We start from the raw sequence: 22,262 nt of genomic DNA, 5'->3' as shown, positions 1-22,262 counted from the left end.
ATTACAAGATATTGAATATAGTTCCTTGTGGTATACAGAGGAAATTTTTTTATCTATTTTTATATATAGTGGTTAACATTTGCAAATCTCAAACTCCCAAATTTGTCTCTTCCCGCCCCCTGTCCCCTGGTAACCGTAAGATTGTTTACTATGTGGGTCTGTTTGTTTTGTAGATAAGTTTATTACTGTCCTCTTTATTCTTTTTTTTCAGATTCCACATATAGTATCAAAAATATATGGAGTTTTGATATAAGCATATTTCAATCAATAATGCATATATATTCCAATTTTCAGGATACCAAATTTCTGTTAAATGATTGGTATTTTTATAACTGAGTTCCACAGTACTGGTGGTGGTATATTCTATTGGGGAGAAAATGAGCACTGATGTATTATTTTCCAAATAAAAATATATAAACTGTAATAATATATACATTATCAGAAATTTAAGTCCTTTACCTGCTGAACCTGACTTGCTATTCTGACAGTAGAGCCAGTGACCAGAAGGACTTGAAACAATTTACCAAGTGTTATCACCATCTTAAAAAAGACAATTCTAACTTTCCCTCCTCTGCAATTCATTTTCTCTTTCCTTGTGGTTGTTTTATGTATTATTTTAATATGCTTCTCTTTTTTCTAAACAATGTTTTCCAATAGTATCTATAGGTTAGAACTGAATTGGGAAAAATAGTGCAACCTTAATCCTTACAATGTATCAATTTCTCCTTGTAGTAGTTGAGTTATATCACAGTGTTATAGAAGGAGTTCCACATTGGAATCAGACAAATCTTGTATACATTCTGGTTCAAAACTGGCTCTCCCTGTTCTTAGCGCAATGACAGGATAAATGCTCTGATCTTCAGATTCTTGGGAATCTGCAATGTGGAGAAAATGCTACCAATGACTGGCACATAATAGGCAGTCAACAATTTTTTTCTCACTCTTCTCAGTTTAATAAACTGATCACTGTCTAGACGTTGTTAGATTGTATACGTGATATTTGTTAAAACCGGCACAGTACTAAATAAACACTATTAGGCTTTGGCAGGGAGTGTAAAGTTATCAAGACAGTTGCATGAATAAGATGCTCAGTGTACTGTACTGTTAGAAATTAACTTATTTCATATGGTGCAGTTTATATAATATATATATATATATATATATACACACACACACAAACACACACATATAAAAGAAATCAGGAAAATTTCACAACATTGTCAAAAGGGAGGTCGTGAGGTTGAACCCCTTTCAAGAGGCAGCATTCTGTACATTCAGAAAAAAAAAATCTTGTTAGTTCATCACAGACATCGTTTTAGTTAATAAAATACTGAGTATTGATAATTGAACTCATCAGGAAATAAAAAATACATCTTTATAACAAGAAAAGTGACTCAAAGTTTACATGTTTCCACGGGTTTCACCTGTGTTTTCCAACTATAGGAAAATTACACAGAAAGCCAAATTATTTAAAGATTGATGACAATACAAACATACTAAAAGTAGTTAATTATATGTGGATTTTATTAGTTATATCAGCTTTAATAACCTGGGACGTCCATCTTCTCTATAAGGAAACATCTGCCTTAAAATACACATTATTGTCAATTTCTGAGCAGTATTAAATTAGAAGACAACTTTTTTTTTTCAGCAATTCCCTACGTTCAATTTAAATAATCTCCTCTTATGTTGACATTATTTTCTTTGGCTATTTTATCACTGTCAGATAAATAAATGATCCCAGATGTTACATAATCAATCTATTGGAAAGCTAGAAAAATTAATAAAACTTGAATATATATTTAACTCCACTTCCTCCCTTAAAATCTTACTTTATGTATGTCTGAATCAAGCTAGGTTAAGTTTGTTTTAGGCTTGAAATTTTCTTTATAACTGAAAATTTCTTATGTCTCTGATCTGAGAAATTAAATGTTAACAGTTTAACTATATGTTTAACTGAGGACAACTTTTTACTTTAAATCTCAAATTCTGCAAAATCATCTTTTTGCTCCTCTTTGTATTAGTAACAGTATTCTTTAGTGTAAATTTACAATCTCATAAATTCCCCATTTTTAAATATCAAACTAATTACCAATAAGCAAACTATATTGCAAGTAAAAGCTTTCTTTAAAAATGTTCTATCTGAATGCTCTTGGATGATCATCTCCCTTAACCACAGCTTTTCCTCAACTACTGTCACCACCAACAGCAACAAGAATAACAAATTCTCTTAAAACTAAAAAAAACCCAAAAAACCCCACAAAAAACATGACCTAAAAGAGGAGATACTCCCTATCAACTATCCAGGAGATTGAAAAGTCAAAATTTACTTCTGTTGTAACCAACTGTTTAAAAATGTCAGTTGACATTTTCTTACATAGACATTCAGAAGAATGCGTTCGTCATATTTCTGTTTTAACTATGCAGTGTGGGGTTTGCGGTGTAGGGCAGGACATTCCTACATGCCTCTTTAGGTTTGTTGTCCAACAATGAACAGTAAACAATGGTTATTTTATTCTCAAAGAGGACACAATACCTAATGGCTTTATGGGTCAGGCTCAAATCATTTAAAAAGAGTAATTTATAGAAAGTGTTGTGTATATCTCTGTTCCTAGGGTACATTGTGAGTACTATTAAATGTCAGGAACCTGAATTTTTATCTTAATTCTCTGCTTTACTCTTGGATTTTTCACATCCTTAAAATACATCTAAAAATTAAATTTCCCTCTCAGAGTTCATTGGTTCTATACATCTCTTGGAGGAGGGGTTTAACTAAATAAAAATCACACTTCTTCTAGCTCTCTGCTTTTGATGTAAAAATTTGAAAGAGGAGGAGTAACAAATAGAATTTCTTTCTTTAGAACTTTTAGGGTCTTTGTGTTGCCTGGCAATAAGTTAGCTGAAATGTTAGTCTGTATCCTGCACACAAAGGAGCAACTGCTCAAAACACCAACTTCTCCTAAAAGGTCTACAGTGCTTTTAGGATTGTTATGCAACACTCAGACATCCATCAGCAATTGCAAGATCCTTATATTCACTAATAAGGCTCCTTTTAGAACCACAAAATCCCCTAATGCAACGTGCCTCTCCAACGCTCCTGGCCCCTTGCTAAATTACTAGGAGAAAGAGAAGAAGACAAAACTTCTAAAGTTCAACCCAGGATATCCCATCCTTGTCTGATCCAAACATCATCTCAGGGATGACCCAAAACTGGGCCCTGATACCTCTGAGTCTCACCTACAGTGTGCAATTCTTGCACACACTCTCCATGACTTTCACTTGACAGATACATGACCATATTTAGAGGGACCATTATGCTTCTCTGTTACAATATGATAAACACTGTAGTCTTAATTTTTTTTAATATTTTTGGCAGGGTTATTAAGTTTATTTATTTATTTATTTTTATGGGGGGGAGGTAATTATTTATTATTTCTTTTAATGGAGGTACTGGGGATTAAACCCAGGACCTTGTGCATGCTAAGCATGTGCTCTACCACTTGAGCTATACCCTCCCCTGAGAAACACTGTAATCTAAATGTTGTAAATATTCTTTATAGAAACATAGATCAGACAAAGGGGGGTACTTCTCTCACTCTCAAAATTTAAAGCTAACTTGGAACCTTGGGAAACCCAAAGCTGAGTACATTTGGAACACTCGTAGACAGATTTTCTTTTAACTCATTAGCATGTTTGTGTTACTAATAATACATCAAACTGGGTATTGTAGTCAAAGAAGGACCTTGCATTTCACAAAGGAAAATCTAAGTCAGTACATGTTGGTAAGCCATTCATATGAGATATAAATGGCTCTCAGGAGCTGGAACAAAATGCCAGCAAGGTATAAATGGCATCGGAGGTAGTCTTGCCTATAAATATTTTCAGATTTATAGCCTTTGGTCTGAAGAATGTATTGTGTGAGGAACTACAGTGTGAATAAATGGAAATTGTACTCCACTGAAGTAAGAAAGGGGAAAATAGAGTTTTATATCTTGCCCAGCATGTCTGCATCATGATATCTCTAAACGTGCAGCCATAAATCTGAGATGAATCTCAGGAAATGGTGTAAAAGATTTCATAGCTAATCTGTCAGATTTTGGAGTTCCTTTCATTCAGTCAGTAGGGAGAAAATCACAGGGGGCAGAAGAAAACAATATGGCCTGAAAGCCTGGGGGAACTTTGGCTTTTCTGGTCATTTAGAATAGAAATTTGAAATTGTAAGCAAGTGAAGATTAATTTTAAATTACTTTCCTTGAGATAGAGTAGTACGTAAAGATCCAATCTGCATCAATCCTGGAAATAAGGCTTTTGATAAGTAAGTGGGCAAAAAAAAATAATTATTATCTATTATAATCATAATTATCTAATAATTATTATTATCCTAAATAAGCCCTCTGTTATTTTCTCTGCCTTAACAAAATAACAAAGATGTGACCATATGGATGATCTTGACAGTTTTGAGGAATCCTGATCAGATATTTTGTAGGAAACCCCTTTATTGGAATTTTTCCAAGGCTTTTCTCATGATTGTGCTGAAACTATGTGATTTGGGGAGGAGAAACACAGAGGTAAGTGCTATTTTCATCACATCACTTCCACGGCCCACACTGTCAACATTGTGTATCACTGTTGATGTGGACATTTATACCCTGGCTGAGGTTGTGGTTTCTCCACTGGAAAGTTCATTTTCACGCAAGTCTATACTGTTAGCATATTAAGGAAGCAGCCGTGACTTTCTTTTATTGAATGTTTTAATTAGGGAAAAGTATTGAATTTTGTCAAAGGCTTTTCAGTATATCTGGAGAAATCATGTTTGTTTCCTTTTTACTTTTAAATCTAGTAATATGGTGAATTACATTGTTGGAATTCCTAGTATTGGAGTGTTCTTGAATTTCTGGAGTAAATCCCACTTTGCCGTGTTTTTATATATATACACACACATATATATAAATACATATATTATATATATGTATTATATAACACATATAATACATATATATTATATATAATACATATATATATATAAATGTACTGTTGTATTTATGAGTATGGAGTCATAATCTTCAAAATGATTTTCTAGTTCTGTTTACTAAGAGGGCTTGGTACAGCGATGCCTTAGCTACAGTGAGCACACCTAGTTCCTGTTCTTGGTTTTTAAATACCAGGAGTCATTTAAAGGAATCAGAACTCCTTGGAGACAAGCAATATGGAGCAGATGCTCTGACTGGAATAAAAGTTGGATTTAGGTTTTGGCACAGAGAGAGAGATCGTACCACATTTAAGATCAATTTGCTGTCTCATTCATGGGCATTTGTTGCAAAAAGAATATTGAAGTCAATAATGTTTATGTGATTAATTATATATATATATATATATATATATATATATATATATATATATAAACCCAGAACATAATAGATTCTAATTTGAAATGAGATGGAGAACGGCCATGAAAATCTTTTGTAGCATAGTTTCACTGGTTGTCTTAGGGCAAATATGTCAGAGTCACTCAGCCTCAGCATCGTTCTTTTCCACATGATCATTCCAAGGATGTTGATTTCTTCTGAAACACCAAGTGATGTTCATACTAAGCTCACATATATAATGTAGTATATGTATGTGTTGGTATATGTACATGTATTGCATAAACATTAAACTGAAGGAATACTAAGGAGGCTGTGCAATCAAAGAACTTTGGAGATTTGTTTTCAAGCCACAAAGAAATGAAAGAAATAGGCCCCTCTCTCTAGGTGCAACTATCAGTGTTTTAAATTAGGTGTGGAGATTTATAAGCAATAATATTTAGTGATTTTTAATTTCCACTGTTTAACTCTAAAATACTAAAATTAGGTCAAAGGCCAATAAAGATTTTTGTTTAATTAAAAACCTGGCATAATTTTAACTGTGGACCTCTACTTCTTGAGCTACTGTGTTGTACTGAATCTTGGAAAGAAATCAGGGGTCCCCATGCTGGTGAAGGAGAGGGCTTTAGTGGACAGGGTTTCTGGTTTCCTAGCCTCAGTTGAATCATGTCTTTGTGGCATGTTTTATATATGTATATGTAATATATATGTGTGTGTATGTATAATATCTGAGTTCAATTTTATATGGAAAATGTACTCCATAGAGAGAGAAACAAAATGCATGAAAGCCACTGGCCTTTTCACCTGGGCTATTTTCACAGCTTGCTGCATCCTTTCATTGCTGTTAGGTGACCACAAGAAGTTTGCAGTCCTCCCATTCTGCACCGCTTCTCACATCATTTCAGGTCCTTGCTGACTTCTTGCCCTCTCTTTTGAGTCTCTCTCTCTCTTTTTTTTTTTTTTTTCCCAAACTTCAATATGCCTTTCAAAGAGAAGCAGCTTTCAGGGTTTTTTTAATTACCTCATTTTTTTTCTGTCTGAGCCTAGCTTAGCTTCTTTAAAAGTTGGTTCTTCTAAGTGTTTTCAATTATCTAACAAAATTAACTGAGTGAAAGTAAAATGGGATGCAACTTAATCATTCTTAATATTCACAGCTGTCCTCTAATTAATATTCACAGGATACATTAATAATTGTATATACTTTACTCCTTTAGACATCCAAGCCCTTTCGGATATAAAGAATTTCATTTCACAGAATGACGGATTTAGACTCTTCAAGTTAAAAACCAAATGATTGATATAACCTAGTCAGTAAGTGATCGAGCCAGGACAAATCTTCTAACACCTAGTCTAATATTCTTTATTTAGCATTTCACCACAATATTAATTAGACATAACAGCTAATAAGTTAGCTAATATGTCACAAGTTAGAATAACATGATAACTAATATTTATTTGAATGCTTATTGTGTTCTTGGCACTAGATTGAGTACTTCCTTGTACTCTCTCATACATTTCTTACAACAAACCCATAAGAGAGGTACATCAGAATTGAAAGAATTTGATATACTTCCCCAGTGCCCGCAACTAAACTATGATATATCAGGAATGGAATTTTTTTTTCATTCCAGTGTGCGTGGTCTTAATTTATCTCCTGCACTGCATCTTAGGATAAAGAAAAGAAAGGGAAAATTTTAGTGAGAAGCTACCATGTGTCCTGAACTGAGAAAGTGACTTTATAAAACTAGTTTCACATAAAAATGAAAAGAATCTTACATTTTACACACACACACACACACACACACACACACACACACACACAGAGTTAAATCTGTACTCATCACCTGAGTTGAGTATAATAGCATCTCAATGAGGAAGATGTAAAACGTAGAACATGAAGAAGACAGGGAGAGCTGTCCTCATTTCACAGTACATGAAACCAGGTACCAACTAGCTTTCCAGAGTCACAGAATAAATAAATGTTACTATCCCATTAGATGGAGAAATATCTTTGGTACAATATTAGTTCTTTGTTAACCTGGCATTTTAATTAATACTTACTAAATGAAAAAGTGAATGAATGAATGAAAAGCAAGAATGAGAACCTAGTTATTCTGACTTCTTGCCCCCAAATACAAAACTTATCCCTTACTCAATTTAATATATAGTATCAAAGTTATTATTTTTTCCGTTATACAAAGATTTCGGAGTTGAGATCTAAAGTGAGAGCTGCATTTAGGTAGTCTCATTCCTTAGTAGGATCAAAGATGGTTATACAGTATGAGGAATAACAAAAAAAATTGTCTGCAAGATCATGGAAAATCTTGAGGAGCAGAGCACTGTTCACTTGAGCTTGAAGCTAAAAGAGTTTGTAAATATAAGTGAGAGCATAACAAGGGGCAGCTTGTAGAGTCTAACACAACAGATCAACAGGGCATACATTTTATATGAATCAAAGTTTTCCCTTGTGCAAATAAGGGGGTATGCTGAGAGGAGAATGTGAATAATATATTTTAATATTCATGAAATTTTGACTAAAAAGTCCACAGAACTTAGGCTATGTTGCATTAGTTTCATAAAGATTATCCTTATATAATTAATGACAGTCCCATAACACATAAGCATGCTGCACGTCCTATATAGTAATCCACACATATCTTCTGAATATAATCTATATCTGTTTAAAATTCTTCTATTTAAAATTTTAATAAAAAGTAAAATTTGACTAAAAAGAATAAAGTCATACACACACACCCATATCCACACACAACCTCCAAAGACAGTGAAGTTAATTAAATTAAACCTAGAAAATTCTGTAAGACAGAATATGGTATACTTTTCATCTCACCACAGTGATAACAGGGATCCTGTTTCAAAGTAATTGTCTCTCTCACTGGGAAACCATTTTTGAAATAGTGTCTGTTTTCCAGAGACCAATTATTACTTCTCGTTTCTGGACAGTGGATAAGATCTGCAGGGTAAAGGGATTTTTAAGACAGAACAATATTAGGGAAAAATGATGGGCATACTAAATTATTTTGAATAGGTGGAAAGGTAAGAATAAAAGGTGAGAGTTGAAAGTAAGAGAAGATAGTTCAGCTCAAGAGTACTTAGGAATTTTATTAGGCTGTAAAAAGAATTACTGGTTTTATATACAGCATATGCTATCATTAGTTTTATTTATGTACAGTGTTGTAAGTAGATGACATTAATATTGTTCATCCAAAGACAGCCTGAGTGGGTTTTGGGAAACAGTATTTTCATCTACTTAGGCATGACATGAGCCTGGTGACATCTAAGACTACTTCTAGATAAATCCAGAGGGAACAACACATGAGTAAAGTAGAGGAAATACAGTATATGCCCCCTGTCTTGATTGCAATGAGCAAAAAAGAAATATTAACTGAGTAAAACTGAATTTGCAGTCAACAGAAATTCACATTGCTCAGTCCCAGTTATAATTATAGTCTTGGACTGAGCAAACAGTTGTTCCTTTATGTAGCGTATGTCTAGATAGGAATTTGAATAAGTAGATGCCAATTTTGACAGCATTATTGATGTGTAACTGACATTTAATAAACTGTGCATATTAAAACATACAATTTGGTATGTTTTATAGACATAAATGTTTAACCTTCAAGCTATCACCACAATCAGGAAGGCGAACATATACACCAAAACCTAAAACTTACTCATGACCCTTTGTAACCTAATCACTCCTTCCTGTAGACCCCAAATGGTCCCACAGACCATTTCTGTTACCATAGATAGATTTGAAATTTCTAGAATGCTATATAAGTAGAATCATATAGTATGTACTCTTATTTGGCTTTCTTCACTCAGCACAATTACTTTGAGATCCAGCCAGTTGTTACTTGTATCAATAATCTATTCCTTTTTTTTACATTTGAGTAACATTCTATTGAATGGTCATACAGTTTGTTACACCATTCCCCTGTTGATGAACATCCGGTTCATTTCCTGCTACTTGGCTGCTATGATTAGTTGTATACAAGTCTTTATGTGAATAGGTTTTTATTTCTCTTGGGTGGATAACCTAGAAGTGGAGTGACTGTATTCTATGGTATGTATATGTTGAACATGTTAAAGAACACAGGCACATTTAAAAATCTGATTTCCATACCACTTGTCCTAATTGCATTGATCAGGAAAGACCTGTGTAGAAACAGCACAGTGCATTTGCCATGAGCTACCTTCACAGCCGCTTACATCTGACTACATCTCCAACAATGATGTATTCACCTGCTTCTGCAAATAGGCCTTTTAGTTTGGGGATCTAAAAATCCCTTTATAGAGAGAGCATAATTCTTCCTTAGGGGTTGTCCAAATATTTGTTTTGTGGCATTCTAGTGTTCTGTTTTATATATAAGCTGCCAACTTAAGCAACTTTATTCTACTAGTGTAGGGAATTCTTATGTCCCATAAAGCCAACTTCAATCCAATAACCCTGAATAATATGTACAAAAGTATAATATAGATCTGAATTACTGTCTTATTGAGCAACATCTCCCCAGTAACATGGAACTTCTTTCATATTTTTTCTGTTTTTTAGTTCAGTGTGAAATAGGAGTGTCAGGTTTGGACATGCTGCTTAGCCTTATATAATAACTGCAGCTGGAACAAGGCAGACAGTTTTTTTCTTTATTACTGTGCCTGGGATTTCTTTGCAAGTCTAGATAGATGAATTTTGTGTGGACTGTTGGTAATAGTCCTGGCCGCCTAACAATTTCTGGAAGTAAATGATTTCCAATACATTAAAAAACATATATGCCGGCTGGGAAATCAAACTACCACTTTCCTTTCCCACAAAGTCTTCGTTCTAGCACACTTCGGTGAAACCAGTTTCCAGGACACTGAACATGTGATATATGAAATAATGAAGCAGCTGAGTTCATGGATCCACAGAGCTAAAAGGGAGACCAGGCAATACAGGAAAAGAGCATAGGGTCCTGTAAGGGATACATCTCTGTGTCTGCAGTCAGTCTTCCTTAGTGTTTGCTCTGATAATGAAGACATATGCTGCAATTTTCTTCTCACCTACTGAAAGTTTCTGTGTCCACATCAACGTCAAATACCGTGCCATGTTGATGGACCCCTTGCAAAGTGACAAGGCCAGCTCTGCTCCCGTGCTGTGAGTTTTGCAGTCTTGCTCTTTTTTTATTGCTGACACGTCCTTGAAATGGCACATTCAGCCTTAAGCAGATTTTCTTGTAGCACTCATTGTGTGTTTTTTCTTTTCCTTATAATGAATGTAATAAATATGTATTATAAACATTTAGAAACAAATCAGTTATAAAGAAAAGCTGCATAGAACAGTCCACAGCCCTCTCTCTGTCTCATTTGTATGCAATATGTTTATGTGCTTTATATAATTAGAATATATATGTATGTATACATTCAGTAGAAAGAGGATTAAGTGCTTTTCCTTTGCTATTCGATATTCTCTGAAATTCTTATTTTACTATCTTTAGAATAGCTTTCTTGAATTTTTTTTTTTTTATTTGATAACCTCCCTTCAGCTGTCTACTCTAAGGATAAGAACACACATTCACATATATAGAGTCCGTTTGGCATAGAGTTTGGTGGAAAGGGTGAGATTTTCCTCACTCAAATACGATAGAATTTATGTGATATTCATGGCTTACACCCAAGAGTTAGAGGTCAGGCTGTGTTAAGGGTCACCTGTAGTCGCCTCTGCTGCGGTCGGTTGCTGCTACTCCTGCTGCTGCCGCCCTGCCGCTGTGATCGCTGCCGGCTCTCCTGTTGCTCTGACTGTGATCGCTGCCTTGTTTGCAACAGCAGCTCAGCTCCCGCCTGCAGAGCAACAGGCAGTGGTCCTGCCGCAAGTCTCCAGTGGCAGCATCAGTTACTACCTGTGAAGAATCCTACCTTTGTCCCATATAGTCCTGGACAAAACAAGTTTATAAAGTTGTTTCTCACCTCTTCAGAGGTTAACAAAAGGGACTTGGGATCTAAAATTGCTTTCAACGTTTCAAAGGAAGGGTGTCCTGCTAATTCAAAATTTTCTCTAAAAAAAAAAAGTTTATTATCTTTCCTGATCTATTGTATCCAAACCTGCAATAGAGTGAACAGTAGAAGTGAATGAGATTTTATAAATCATTTAGTTCAGTCCTTTCATTTACTTCTGAAGAAGCTGAGTTCTCAACAAGCTGAGCACTCATTTGGGTCACAAGCTGTTAAAGGCAGCATCTGATCTAGAATCCAGATACTCAATCTTTATATTCCGTTCCACGACCATTCCTGCCTTACTATAAGAACTTTGGCAAGTTACTTATCTTAGGTTTTCTGTTTATAATTTGGAAATAAGATATAAAATCAGCTCTGTTCAAAACACGTTTAATAGTTTTACTGATTAGTAGAAACTAACTCATACAGAACTTAAAAAAAGAAAACAGAAATGACTGAGGAGCTTTTTTCCTTCCAGACTCATTGGCACACTTTTGTTCCTACTATGGACTAAAATGGAATTGATCTCAAGCCTGGTATAAGTAACTTAAGGCCAGAGTGCCAGCCTGAGAAACAAGCAGGATTGCTTTTAGTTGGGTTTTTTAAGACAATATATGGTTCAAGATTGGTGGCAGTGGAGCAATGAGGAAAGGCTGGATTATCTGCTTGCTGTGGACACCAAGTTTCTCTGAGGTCCAGAAATGATATCTGGGGTGAGAGGAAGAGGTTAAGGACCATTCATGATACGTTGATCAAAGCTTGTAAATACTTGGCCTGCTTTGCTCTACAAGCAGTGTATTCATGCTGTTTGAAGCTCATTTTCTAGACTTGTAAGTTTCAGCTACTCAATTCCCACATTATCATGCATTTTTGACTACCAGGTCACATGGTTCATAAAATGAGCGCTGGACCCTACTTTGAAGCAGCCCTTTATTAGCTGTGTGATACTGGATCGGTTCCGTTAACTCTAAGGCTTAGTTTCCTCGACTGTGGTATTAGAATGATAACATTTGCCTCTTTGAGTTTATTGTTAAGGTTGAATAAGAAAAGGAAAGTAGCATAATCCAGCAGAGTATTGTTAATGAATTGTATTAAGACCTCGATTAAAAATGATTATCTTGCCTTTCTGTTCTCAAAGAGAATTCTGATCTGAGTCTGGATATTTCTAATATTTGAACTTTACAAAAATAGGCTTTCATCCAAACCCTATTCTTCATGGCTTCATTAGTCTTTCATATCTTTAAACTGCAGGCTGAAGTACTTCTAATGACAGTTTTCATGAATTAGACATGCAGTCCTGGAAATCGGGCTAGATCTCCAACTCATTTAGTGGTTGAATAAGTACGATGATATTGATGGTGCCACTTTCATTTATAACCATCTTGCTGATTTGCTGTGTGCTTTTCTATAGTTATTAGCCTCATTAGTGTCTTAGGAGCGAGAAATGACTACCCAAAATCTTCCTGATAGGGGGGATTGAAGTTAAAATATGATTTACCCTGTAAATCATAGAGTCCTTAGAAAGGCTTTATGTAGACTTATGTGATTATAATGATCACCTCCTTTGAAAACTGCAATAATCTAGACTCAACTGTAAGATGTCAGATGATACTGGCTATTTGATGGGTAGGTTGATGATACTGGCTGACCTGGGTAGGTTTCTAATTAGTGAACGAATAGAGACTTAGTTCATTGAACATAGATGTACAACTAAGGCTCAGGGTTGAATCTCCTCAGACAGCAATATTCTATCTACATGCTTAAGATTTATCTGCCCAAGCTATCCTGTTTGACTGTGTACTTAATCATATCCTCTTGTACATTATAGATGGACTCTTTTCTCTTTAGGGTATATTTTTATATTCTGCAATTTAGCTTTCTCAGACTGTATTTCAACTGTTGTAGCCTTTAAGGGGTATAATACTCAGGCTTCTGAGTTTCATCACATAGAATAATTCATATGGTGTTATATGCTGGAAAAGAGAAAAAAAGAAATGGAGGGATGATGATGGTACCTCAAGGCAGTTTTGAACTGTTGTTTTGGAAGATTATAAGAAGAAAATCCACCAGTGGTCTATTGTAGAAAATAGAGATGTGCATCTTTATTTGTATCCTTTATTTTCTTCCTTGCATTCATTAAAAGTCGTATTTATCATGCACCTACTTTTTTTTTTTTTTTTGCCAGATACTGTGTTAGACAGTCAGGTTATAAAACTAAGAACAGTACTAGATGGCTTCTCACTCCTTGCAAGAGTAAGAAGATACATGTGTTCATCAGATTACCCATATTGATATGACGTGCATTGGAGTGAATTTTGTTTCAATCAACTGAAATCAATAGATTTTCCAGATATTTTCTATTATTGAGAACTCCTAGTACTGAGGAAACATTTCATCCAGGTTAATGTTAATGTTATGCTTTTAGTTTAAGCATGAACTCCTAAGATCTTGAACTCAAAGGACTCAGAAATGATCAAGTTTTACTTAACTTCCCATTCCTGTTTTAAAGATGAGTAAATTGGGATAACTTCCCATTTCTATTTAAAGATGAGTAAATTGAGATACAGAAAAATTACGAGATTTTTCTCACAAGATACAACTGGCAGGGTTAGAAAGAAAAGCCAGGTAACCTAACTTTAAGTTCCTCAATCAACCACCAAAACGGAAGCCTAGCAGCTTTCTGATGATACAAGGAATATCTTCCCAAATTCCCTTGAGGCACATTACACTCATTCTCCTCTTTTGTCTGACAATGCTAAGGAAATTTCTCCAGGCCTCACCATTTATTCTCTGTATCAAGCCATATTACCCTAGGGATTTTTTTTTAAATTTCTGTCTAATGTTCTTACACACTCTCTCTCTAATGGCAAAGATTATGTTTTATTTGTCTCAAGATCCCCAGAATCTAGCTTAATAGCCTGGGTTTATATACATAAAAATAGATTCTAAAATATGTTATTTGAGATGACTTGATTTTTCTAATCTCTTCATTGCTGAAGAAGCAAACTTGGACTATCACTGCATATCGTTACGTAATTAATTCACTATGAATAAAATTTGAAAATAAGTACCACAGAATTAAAGCAGCTTTTTAAATGCTAGTATTAAGACTGTAACCAACTTTATAATTTGATTTTCATAAATCTTCTGATAATACCTTCTTGCAGTTGTTTGGTTAAGACTAAAATGAATAAAGAGTTCCTTCTGTCTTATAACTATAATGGCATTATATGGGGTATGAATTTCAGTCCACAAATTCAGATGTATAAGAAAAAATTATTTTTTATTTTTATATTCTGTAAGTCAGCTAAGTTTTAACTTTGATCATGGGAAATTTAAACATAGTCCTTCGGCCCCTCCCTTACCCCTACCACCTGTGTTGGGCCAGGTGAAGAAGGTTCTAGAGCAGTAGTTCTCCAACAGGGGTGATTTCCCATCCTCCCTACCAGGGGACACTTAGAAATATCTGGAGATACTTTTAATTATCACAACATGAGAGGATCCTACTGCGTGTGGTGAGTAGAGGCTAGGAGTTGTGCTAAACATCTCACAATATACAAGACAGCCTCTGACAAGCAGAATTATTCAGAGTGAGATGTCAATAGTGCCAAGGTTGAGAAACTCATTTCTACAAGCTTAGACTATATTAGGGTGTCAGAGAGACCTAGCTGTCACTTGACATTTTCCCACACTGGTTACCAATAAAATGCCCATTGTCTTAACTCATGTAGCTCCTTCAGGTTTACTGCTTACTGTTTCCGTGACAAGTTTGTGGCACAGGGCTCTGGTGAGACTTGAAACTCTGGTTTGAGTTTAGAAGATGGCATTTTCCCTCTAGTTTTGCTATATCCATGCTGTACTCCTAATGAGATATGTAGACATCTTCCTGGTCTTCCAAGTCTGAGAATTTTGACCTTGTGGAAAATTTCTTGCTGTAGAAAACCTGCTATTTCTAATTTCCATAGGATTTATTTTTTAAAAAAACAAAATCTAGAAATCTTTTCCTCAAACTTTCCCTTAGGCAAGGGATTATTAAATCAACACCCACTGAAAGGAGAAAGGAAAGGATTAATCATTACTCCATAGCTCAAAAATGTTCCCAAGACTTTCTTCTGGCACTAATACCAAATCTTATTAGTCATTAAATCATTTATTGCCTTATTCAGTTAGGGTATTTTTACTCAGTACCTAGAAGCAGCTATTTTGGGTGCTCAGAATGGTAAACAAGACAGACAACATCCCTGTTCTCACGGATTTTATGTTCTAACGGGGCAAGACCAAAACATACCTCTTCTCCAAAAAGAAAAAAGAAAAAAAATACATAATTTCAGATTATGACCATAGCAAGAAGGCTAAAGAAAACTATACAATATGGGGTCATGTAATAGATAAATGAACTAGGAGAAAGGGTTAACTGTAGGTAGCCTGACCAGGCAAGACTGGATAGGGTTGAGTGTAGGACATCTGAACTCCCATGGTGGTAAGGATCCAGACATGTGAAAGTTGCAGGAGGACCAGTAGATACAAGGAGCCAAAGAGGTTGATGTGGAATGAACACATGAGTGGTGCTTACTTGAGGAGTAGAGAAGTACATGTGTATCCATTCAACAAAAGGCATTTTTTAGTTTTCTGTAATTTGAATTGTGTTATTGATAAATCTATTCCTCTTTTTAAAATGTATTTTAATTCTGGACTCTCCACTTTGCTATTCCAAAATCAGTTCATCAGCTCAGCAAAGATAAACTCACTGAACATATCATTCCAGCCTCCTGTTTCAGGAAACTATCCATGGCATCATGCCTTCTCTGAGTGTCAGGCCACTACTGGCAGTCATTTGGCTATGGCAGTTATTTGATTATAGTAAGCTGTTGACAGATAATCAGAGAAGTATGATTTATGATCAAATTACGGCTATGATTTAGAATTCAACCTTAATTCTGAGAAGAAAATGCCAAGCGTGACTCATGTTTCCTTCTATTTTTTCTATTTTCTTTTCCTTCTTTTCTTTTTCTCCCTCGCTCCCTCTCTCCCTTCCTTCCTTCCCTTATTTTTGGTGTTTGGTGACCAAAATTTATTTTCTTTTATTTCAATATTAAACGTCTATAAAGTCTGTGCAAGGTATAAGAATTTTCAAGTATAATAATACCGTCTACCTGTCTCACTAAGGATGCTGAAAGAATAAATCTGTAGAAAGCATTGAGCTCCTTGGGTTGCAGGGTGAAGCAATACAAATGCAGTCATTTATACCTCAATAAATAAATAGATATTTTAAATAATATATATATATATTTAAATCATCAATTTATCGTGACCCCAAAGTTTATGGTACCACTACTGCTGATTGCAGGCTCAGTGTCTATAGACAAACCTCAACCTGAATATTTTCAAGTTCTGTACTTGTTTTTTGCCTCTTTTAGGTAAATAAAATGAGATCTTAAAGTGCTGTAATATTAATTTATAGTAATCATAAATAATATTGAACATTCAATATTTTCTAGTCACTGAATAATGTTCCAGCCCATTATCTTATTTTATCCTCACAATAACCCTAAGAATTAGGTAATATTTTTGCTATTTAAAGGTGAGGAAGCTAAGTTTATTTCAAATCACTTTGCATTGCCTAAGAAAGGCTTCACAATGAGAAAGAGTTAAATAGGAAAATATGAAATAGTTTTCCTGAGTTCTGATATCAGAAATAAATGAGTAATAAATGAATTTATCACTTTTTCCAGAAAACAGAAATGGGATTATCTTCCTACTGGTCTGGTTTAGAGATAGTTCAATTTAGAGAAGGAAAGTTATTTCTATCATTACCAAGAATCTATATTAGATTGTATCTTTGTTGGGGCCAGTTTAAGAGGTAATCTTACTCTTATACATAATTAAAACTGATCAAAATAGATCTTTGTTTGGAATTTAGAAGAAACCAGTGTATGTGGAATTTTACTAAGCCCTGTTTAGCATGATTACATTATATACTCAAAGTCAGGTGAATATAACTGGAATGTAACATGGTATCATGTCAATCCAGAGTAACAGATTTGGAGTATAATGTAGGTATCCTAAGTGCTGCAAAAATTTTACCAAAAAATACAAAGGGTTGTGATGGGATGAGGGACAAGATAATAGAGGAAGAGGAGAACAAACAGTAGACAGAAAGACACAACTTTTGCTGCACCCCACATGTGTCTGTGGACTAAGCTCTTCCTTACAGCATCTTAGTACAATTGAGTGCCTCAACAAACTTCAGGGTTAGGTATCATTATCCAAAATTTTGTTCTCAGGAAACCAAAGCTTAAAAGGGTACGTTAACTGCCTAATGTTCTGTAACTACTCATAGGAGTGCCAGAATTCAAATTCAGGTCTGAATTACTCAACTGTATAGAGTCTTTCTACTACATGACACTGATCTAAGATAAGATAGTTGGTCTCTCCTCCCATAGAATAAAAATTGATTAGAAACACACACATCTCACACACACACACACACACACACACACACCCCTTTCAGAAGTTTAACCTTACAAAGTTACTAGATAAGTCAAAGCAAGCTGTTTTTAAGAGTGTACAGCAGAGATAGCCCAGCCTCCCTCCTCCCTTTTTAAAATATTTGCCCTTTCTATTACTGGTCTTCAGCACAAAGGAGTTACTGTACACCTCAAAAGTGATTAGGATGCTCCTATTTTTTTCTAACTTTCCACTTAACTAAAACTATAACATGGTATATTTAACTTTTTATTTTCACAATACCATCCAACGGCTTGCCTTACAGAATGTAACATGCTACCTGCAAGTGTTTTGAACACTCCCCCACTGGTTTTGTTCATGAAAAGAAGAGGTTATTTGCGGTTTTGCAAGAAAACTGTTAGTCCTGTGCTAAACGTAAAGAAAAGCATAGAAGTATGTGGGCGTAAATGCTAGGCTTTTCTCTCCCTGCAGTATCACCCTGCACAAAAATGGTCCTCGTGACCCCTGACAGCAGCAGTCGCGCTTAGTTTCTGTTTAGTCATTTTCGAGTCAAATAAAATACTGGGATTGAAGATGAAGTTATATGTCACCACATGATAGAGTAAAACCCACATAATAAACAACAGACATCTATAAGAAACAGATCACAGTAGGGGCCAGACAGCCTTCAGTTGCAAAACAACAGGACCCAGGAAAGGGAATTTGATCAATTGAATTTAGTCAGGTGTTGCAGGAACTGATGATGTATCAAGGAGGTAAATTGTAAAGGTCCTTTCTGTTGAATACTTGGGAAAAATACACAAAAATGGCTAATAGTGGAATATGTGATTGTGTAGTTTGACAGTGGTGAAGTCATGTTATGAATACCTAAGAAGAGAGAGTAAATTGCCCTGTGATCGTAGCTGCACACAGTTGCAGCGAAGAAGGACTGAATACAGAGATCTGCATATAGACAATTACTCAGCACATTGGAGGCTTTGGTAACAAGATGATATTCAGATTCAGTAAGAGTCAGTTGAAATCTATGCAAGGTGATGGGTGATGCTCCGTACAACTGTTAGAGAACGAAGAAAGAGCTGGATAAAGATCCAGGAAATGAAAAAGAAGCTGAGACCATTAGTGGTTAAGCTATTGGATTAGTGGTTAAGCTATTGGTAGTTTTGCTCCAAAATGCGAGCTAATCATTGCAAGTTCCCTTGGCTGGAGTGGCCCCAAGGGAAGGAAAGCTCTTCACAGTCCTGAAAAGAAGAATAAGGCTCGTGTGTGGAACAAGGTTTGCGGGAAGGCAGAGCTGTTCTGAAGAGGCAGGCCTTGCCCCTTTCCACTCTTCAACAGCCAGGAATATACAAGAGATCTTCCACTTTCTGTCTGGTTGTTTTTCATGAAGCCTAAATGTTTGTATTTTAGATTTCTCACCAGAGCTTTGTAGCAAAGGAATCACAGTTTAAAGTGGAAACAAAAACAAAAACATTAAATCAATTCTCATTAAGTACTTTTACTTGTGTTTGTAGTAATAACTGACATCTTTAAATCACTGCCCCAGTGGGACTAAGGGAATGGAAACCTTGAACTGAGAAAAACAACAAAAAGCAAATAAAAATGTTTAGTTTAAAAACAAAGATGGAAGCTCAACAGAGGTACAGCAAGGACAAGTGCTTGCTTTTGCTGTTGAGATATTTTGTTTGGCTCATATCTGACTCTATTTTTTTTGTCTATCACTGATAATTTTGCTTCATTTATTCAAAAGTATGTATGTACTAGGTTGTGGTGATATGACAGTAAGCGGAGTGGACCTAGTCCTTACCCCAGAGAATAGGCAGTTCAGCAGTTGGCTTCCTAATTCATCCATCAAGGCTGATAAGCATTATGATAAGTGAAAGTAGAAGATACCAGGAAATGACTGGTGCAGGAACCCACGCCAGTCTAGGGGACTTTGGAGGAAGACGCCTCTCGGAACAAAAGATGTTTAAGCTGAAATGGAAAAAAAAGCAATGGAAGCAGTTTAACTATTTAGAATAGACACTGCGGTTTGTGTTAAATTACTTATTATTCAAGTTCTTAGGAAGTTTGATTTCTTAATAATTTTGGTGCTCTTTTGATATCATATGGTTTTAATGATATTCATTCCATTTACTTATCAGCTGTAAGACACCTTCGTTTGTGGTAACCACATAGTGGTTAACCAAATTGCTACTCACTGAGAGAAAAACATTCTTCCAATCATTTCTGCTTTCTTTTTCTTTCAAAATTTATTGGAATATAATTCAGATACTATAAAATTTACCACTTTAATGTTTTTAGTATAATCATGAGATTACATGACCATTACCACTGTCTAGTGCACATCGTTATCATCCCAGAGAGAAACCACGTTCCCATTAGTAGTCAGTGCTCCCAGCCCCCTCCTCCACCCCTCCTTTACGAAGCACTAGTGAAATTTCTGTCTCAATGAATTTGACTATTGTAGAATTTCAAATAAATAGAATTATACTGTAAGTGATATCTTTGTGATTGACTTTTTTCAGTTAGCGTAGTATTTTCAAGGTTTACCCATGTTGTGGCACGTATCTATACTTCACTGTTTTTTATGCCAAATACTATTCTGCTATATGGATTTACTACATTTTTTTTTAATCCATTCATCACTAGATCTGTTTTCTGGCTATTATGATTGGCGCTGCTATGAACATTTGTTCACAAGTTATTGTGTGAACCTATGTTTTTATTTCTCTTGGATATCTGCCTAGGAGTGGAGTTGCTGGGTCATATTGGTAACTCTGAGCTTCCTTTTACAGGTACTGCCAGACTGTACCATTTTGTGTTCCCACCAGCAATGTTTTTCTTTCTTTTTCTAGACTCCAGAGGAACTAGAGGATGTTTCTGACCTGGAAGAGGATCATGAGGTCCGCAGTTACACCAGTGTTCAGACGGAAGGGAAAACTGACCGGGTAGGTCACCTCTCTGGGAGGACAGCTGTCTGTTGCGCTTCCTCCTTGTCAACCCAGGGAGCCTCTCACAGTGGGGCTCCTGGATCTGGGGCTGGTTTGGCAAAGCACAGGGAGAAGAGCCTCAGAATGCAGGGGACGCAGGGACAGCGTCATGAGGGGAATAATTTCCTCTGCTTTGATTACTCACAGTGAGACCGTGTCTGCTTAGGGAGTGAATCACTCCATGCCACTTTTGGTCTTTATAGCAGTCATGGGAGTATCAAAGTGAAATGTGTACGTGTTTGTGTAGAGTAGGAAAGAGAAACCAAGAAGTTGTAAATATACTCTGAAGCTCTAGGGGAAAAAACAACTTTTCAGGCAATACTCCTCTACTGTTTTCTTCCTTTTGACAATGCTTTGTTCTGCCCCTACCCTCAACACATACACACCCATACTCACACCTCCAAAGATGTTAATCAGTTGCTGAATTCCTCTGAGATGTTGTACTTCACTTTATTTATACCCAGTGCTTGGGAATCTGTGCATGTTTGGTTTTCTAGCCTCTGATAGCTTGAAACTGCAGAACAGGCTGTAGAACTCAGGTCTGCAAGCCAGGCAGTATAGCGTAGTGGCTACAATTGCAGGGGAAGGTGTCTGAATCAGCCGCTTCCTTACTGGGGTAATGGGAGACTCACTCAGCCTTTCTCTACTTCTGTGCCCTGATTTGTAAAGTGAGGATACTCCTTGCATCCTCCTTCTGAGGATTACTGTGGGAATTAACTAAGTTAACTGATCGCGTATGCAAGAGGGCGCCTAGCTCTTAGTCAGTTCTCAATAGTTATTGCTTAGTATTTGTAGTAGTACTAGTAGCAATAATATCATTATTACTCTTATTTCATTAGTTGAATTCAGTGCCATAAAATTTGGAGATGTACAAAAAGGATACATTTCAGAAAGTTCCATTTTTTCCAAATACTTTATTGCCTAGAACTGATATATGTCAGTCACAACACTTGAGTTTTATTAGAAATACTGTTTTTGGGGGGGGGTTTTGAGGTTCCATTTCTTTCTGATGATGTATCAGTCCTGTAGTAGCCAGTTTGTGTTGGGAACTGTCTGGAGACACAGCATCTGGGATCAGTTTCCTTCAAATCTGGTAGACATTCTCAATGAGATCAACTCTTGCGAGTGGCAGTGGAACTGGAAGTTGATGTTGGCAGTGGTAAACTTGGCTTCTGGTGGAGTGACTGATGCCTTTAGGCTGCTGCTGAGCTACTGGAGGTGGAGGGTCTGTGTCAGGGCTTACAAAGGAAATAATAGGAGGAAATTTTCTTAAAATAAAGGCACCTTTTAGAATGCTGGGATTAAGATAACCATGGCCTTCCCAGTCTGGCTTATTGTATGTAGACTATGACACCTCGATTAAGACCTTTAAAATTTAGGAAGCTCAATCTGAAAAATGAGAATAATACTATACCTCTCACAGTATGGTTGGTACCTTTAAAAAAGCTAATGC

The 22,262-nt window shown here is 35.9% G+C and overlaps 1 protein-coding gene across 11 annotated transcripts in view; it reads left to right on the top strand.

Annotated features, from left to right (window-relative positions):
* Positions 1-22,262, top strand: part of CTNNA3 (catenin alpha 3) — a 1,350,411-nt gene that overhangs the window by 1,172,380 nt on the left and 155,769 nt on the right. For all 11 annotated transcript variants that reach the window (XM_074374085.1, XM_074374091.1, XM_074374088.1 and 8 more), the window contains one exon: positions 20,675-20,767. In XM_074374085.1, the coding sequence (XP_074230186.1) occupies positions 20,675-20,767 (93 nt within the window). The remainder of the gene's footprint in view (positions 1-20,674; positions 20,768-22,262) is intronic.

This window comes from Camelus bactrianus, chromosome 11 (genome assembly GCF_048773025.1).
Source record: "Camelus bactrianus isolate YW-2024 breed Bactrian camel chromosome 11, ASM4877302v1, whole genome shotgun sequence".
Classification (NCBI taxonomy): domain Eukaryota; kingdom Metazoa; phylum Chordata; class Mammalia; order Artiodactyla; family Camelidae; genus Camelus; species Camelus bactrianus.
This window is presented reverse-complemented; position numbering and strand designations above follow the sequence as displayed.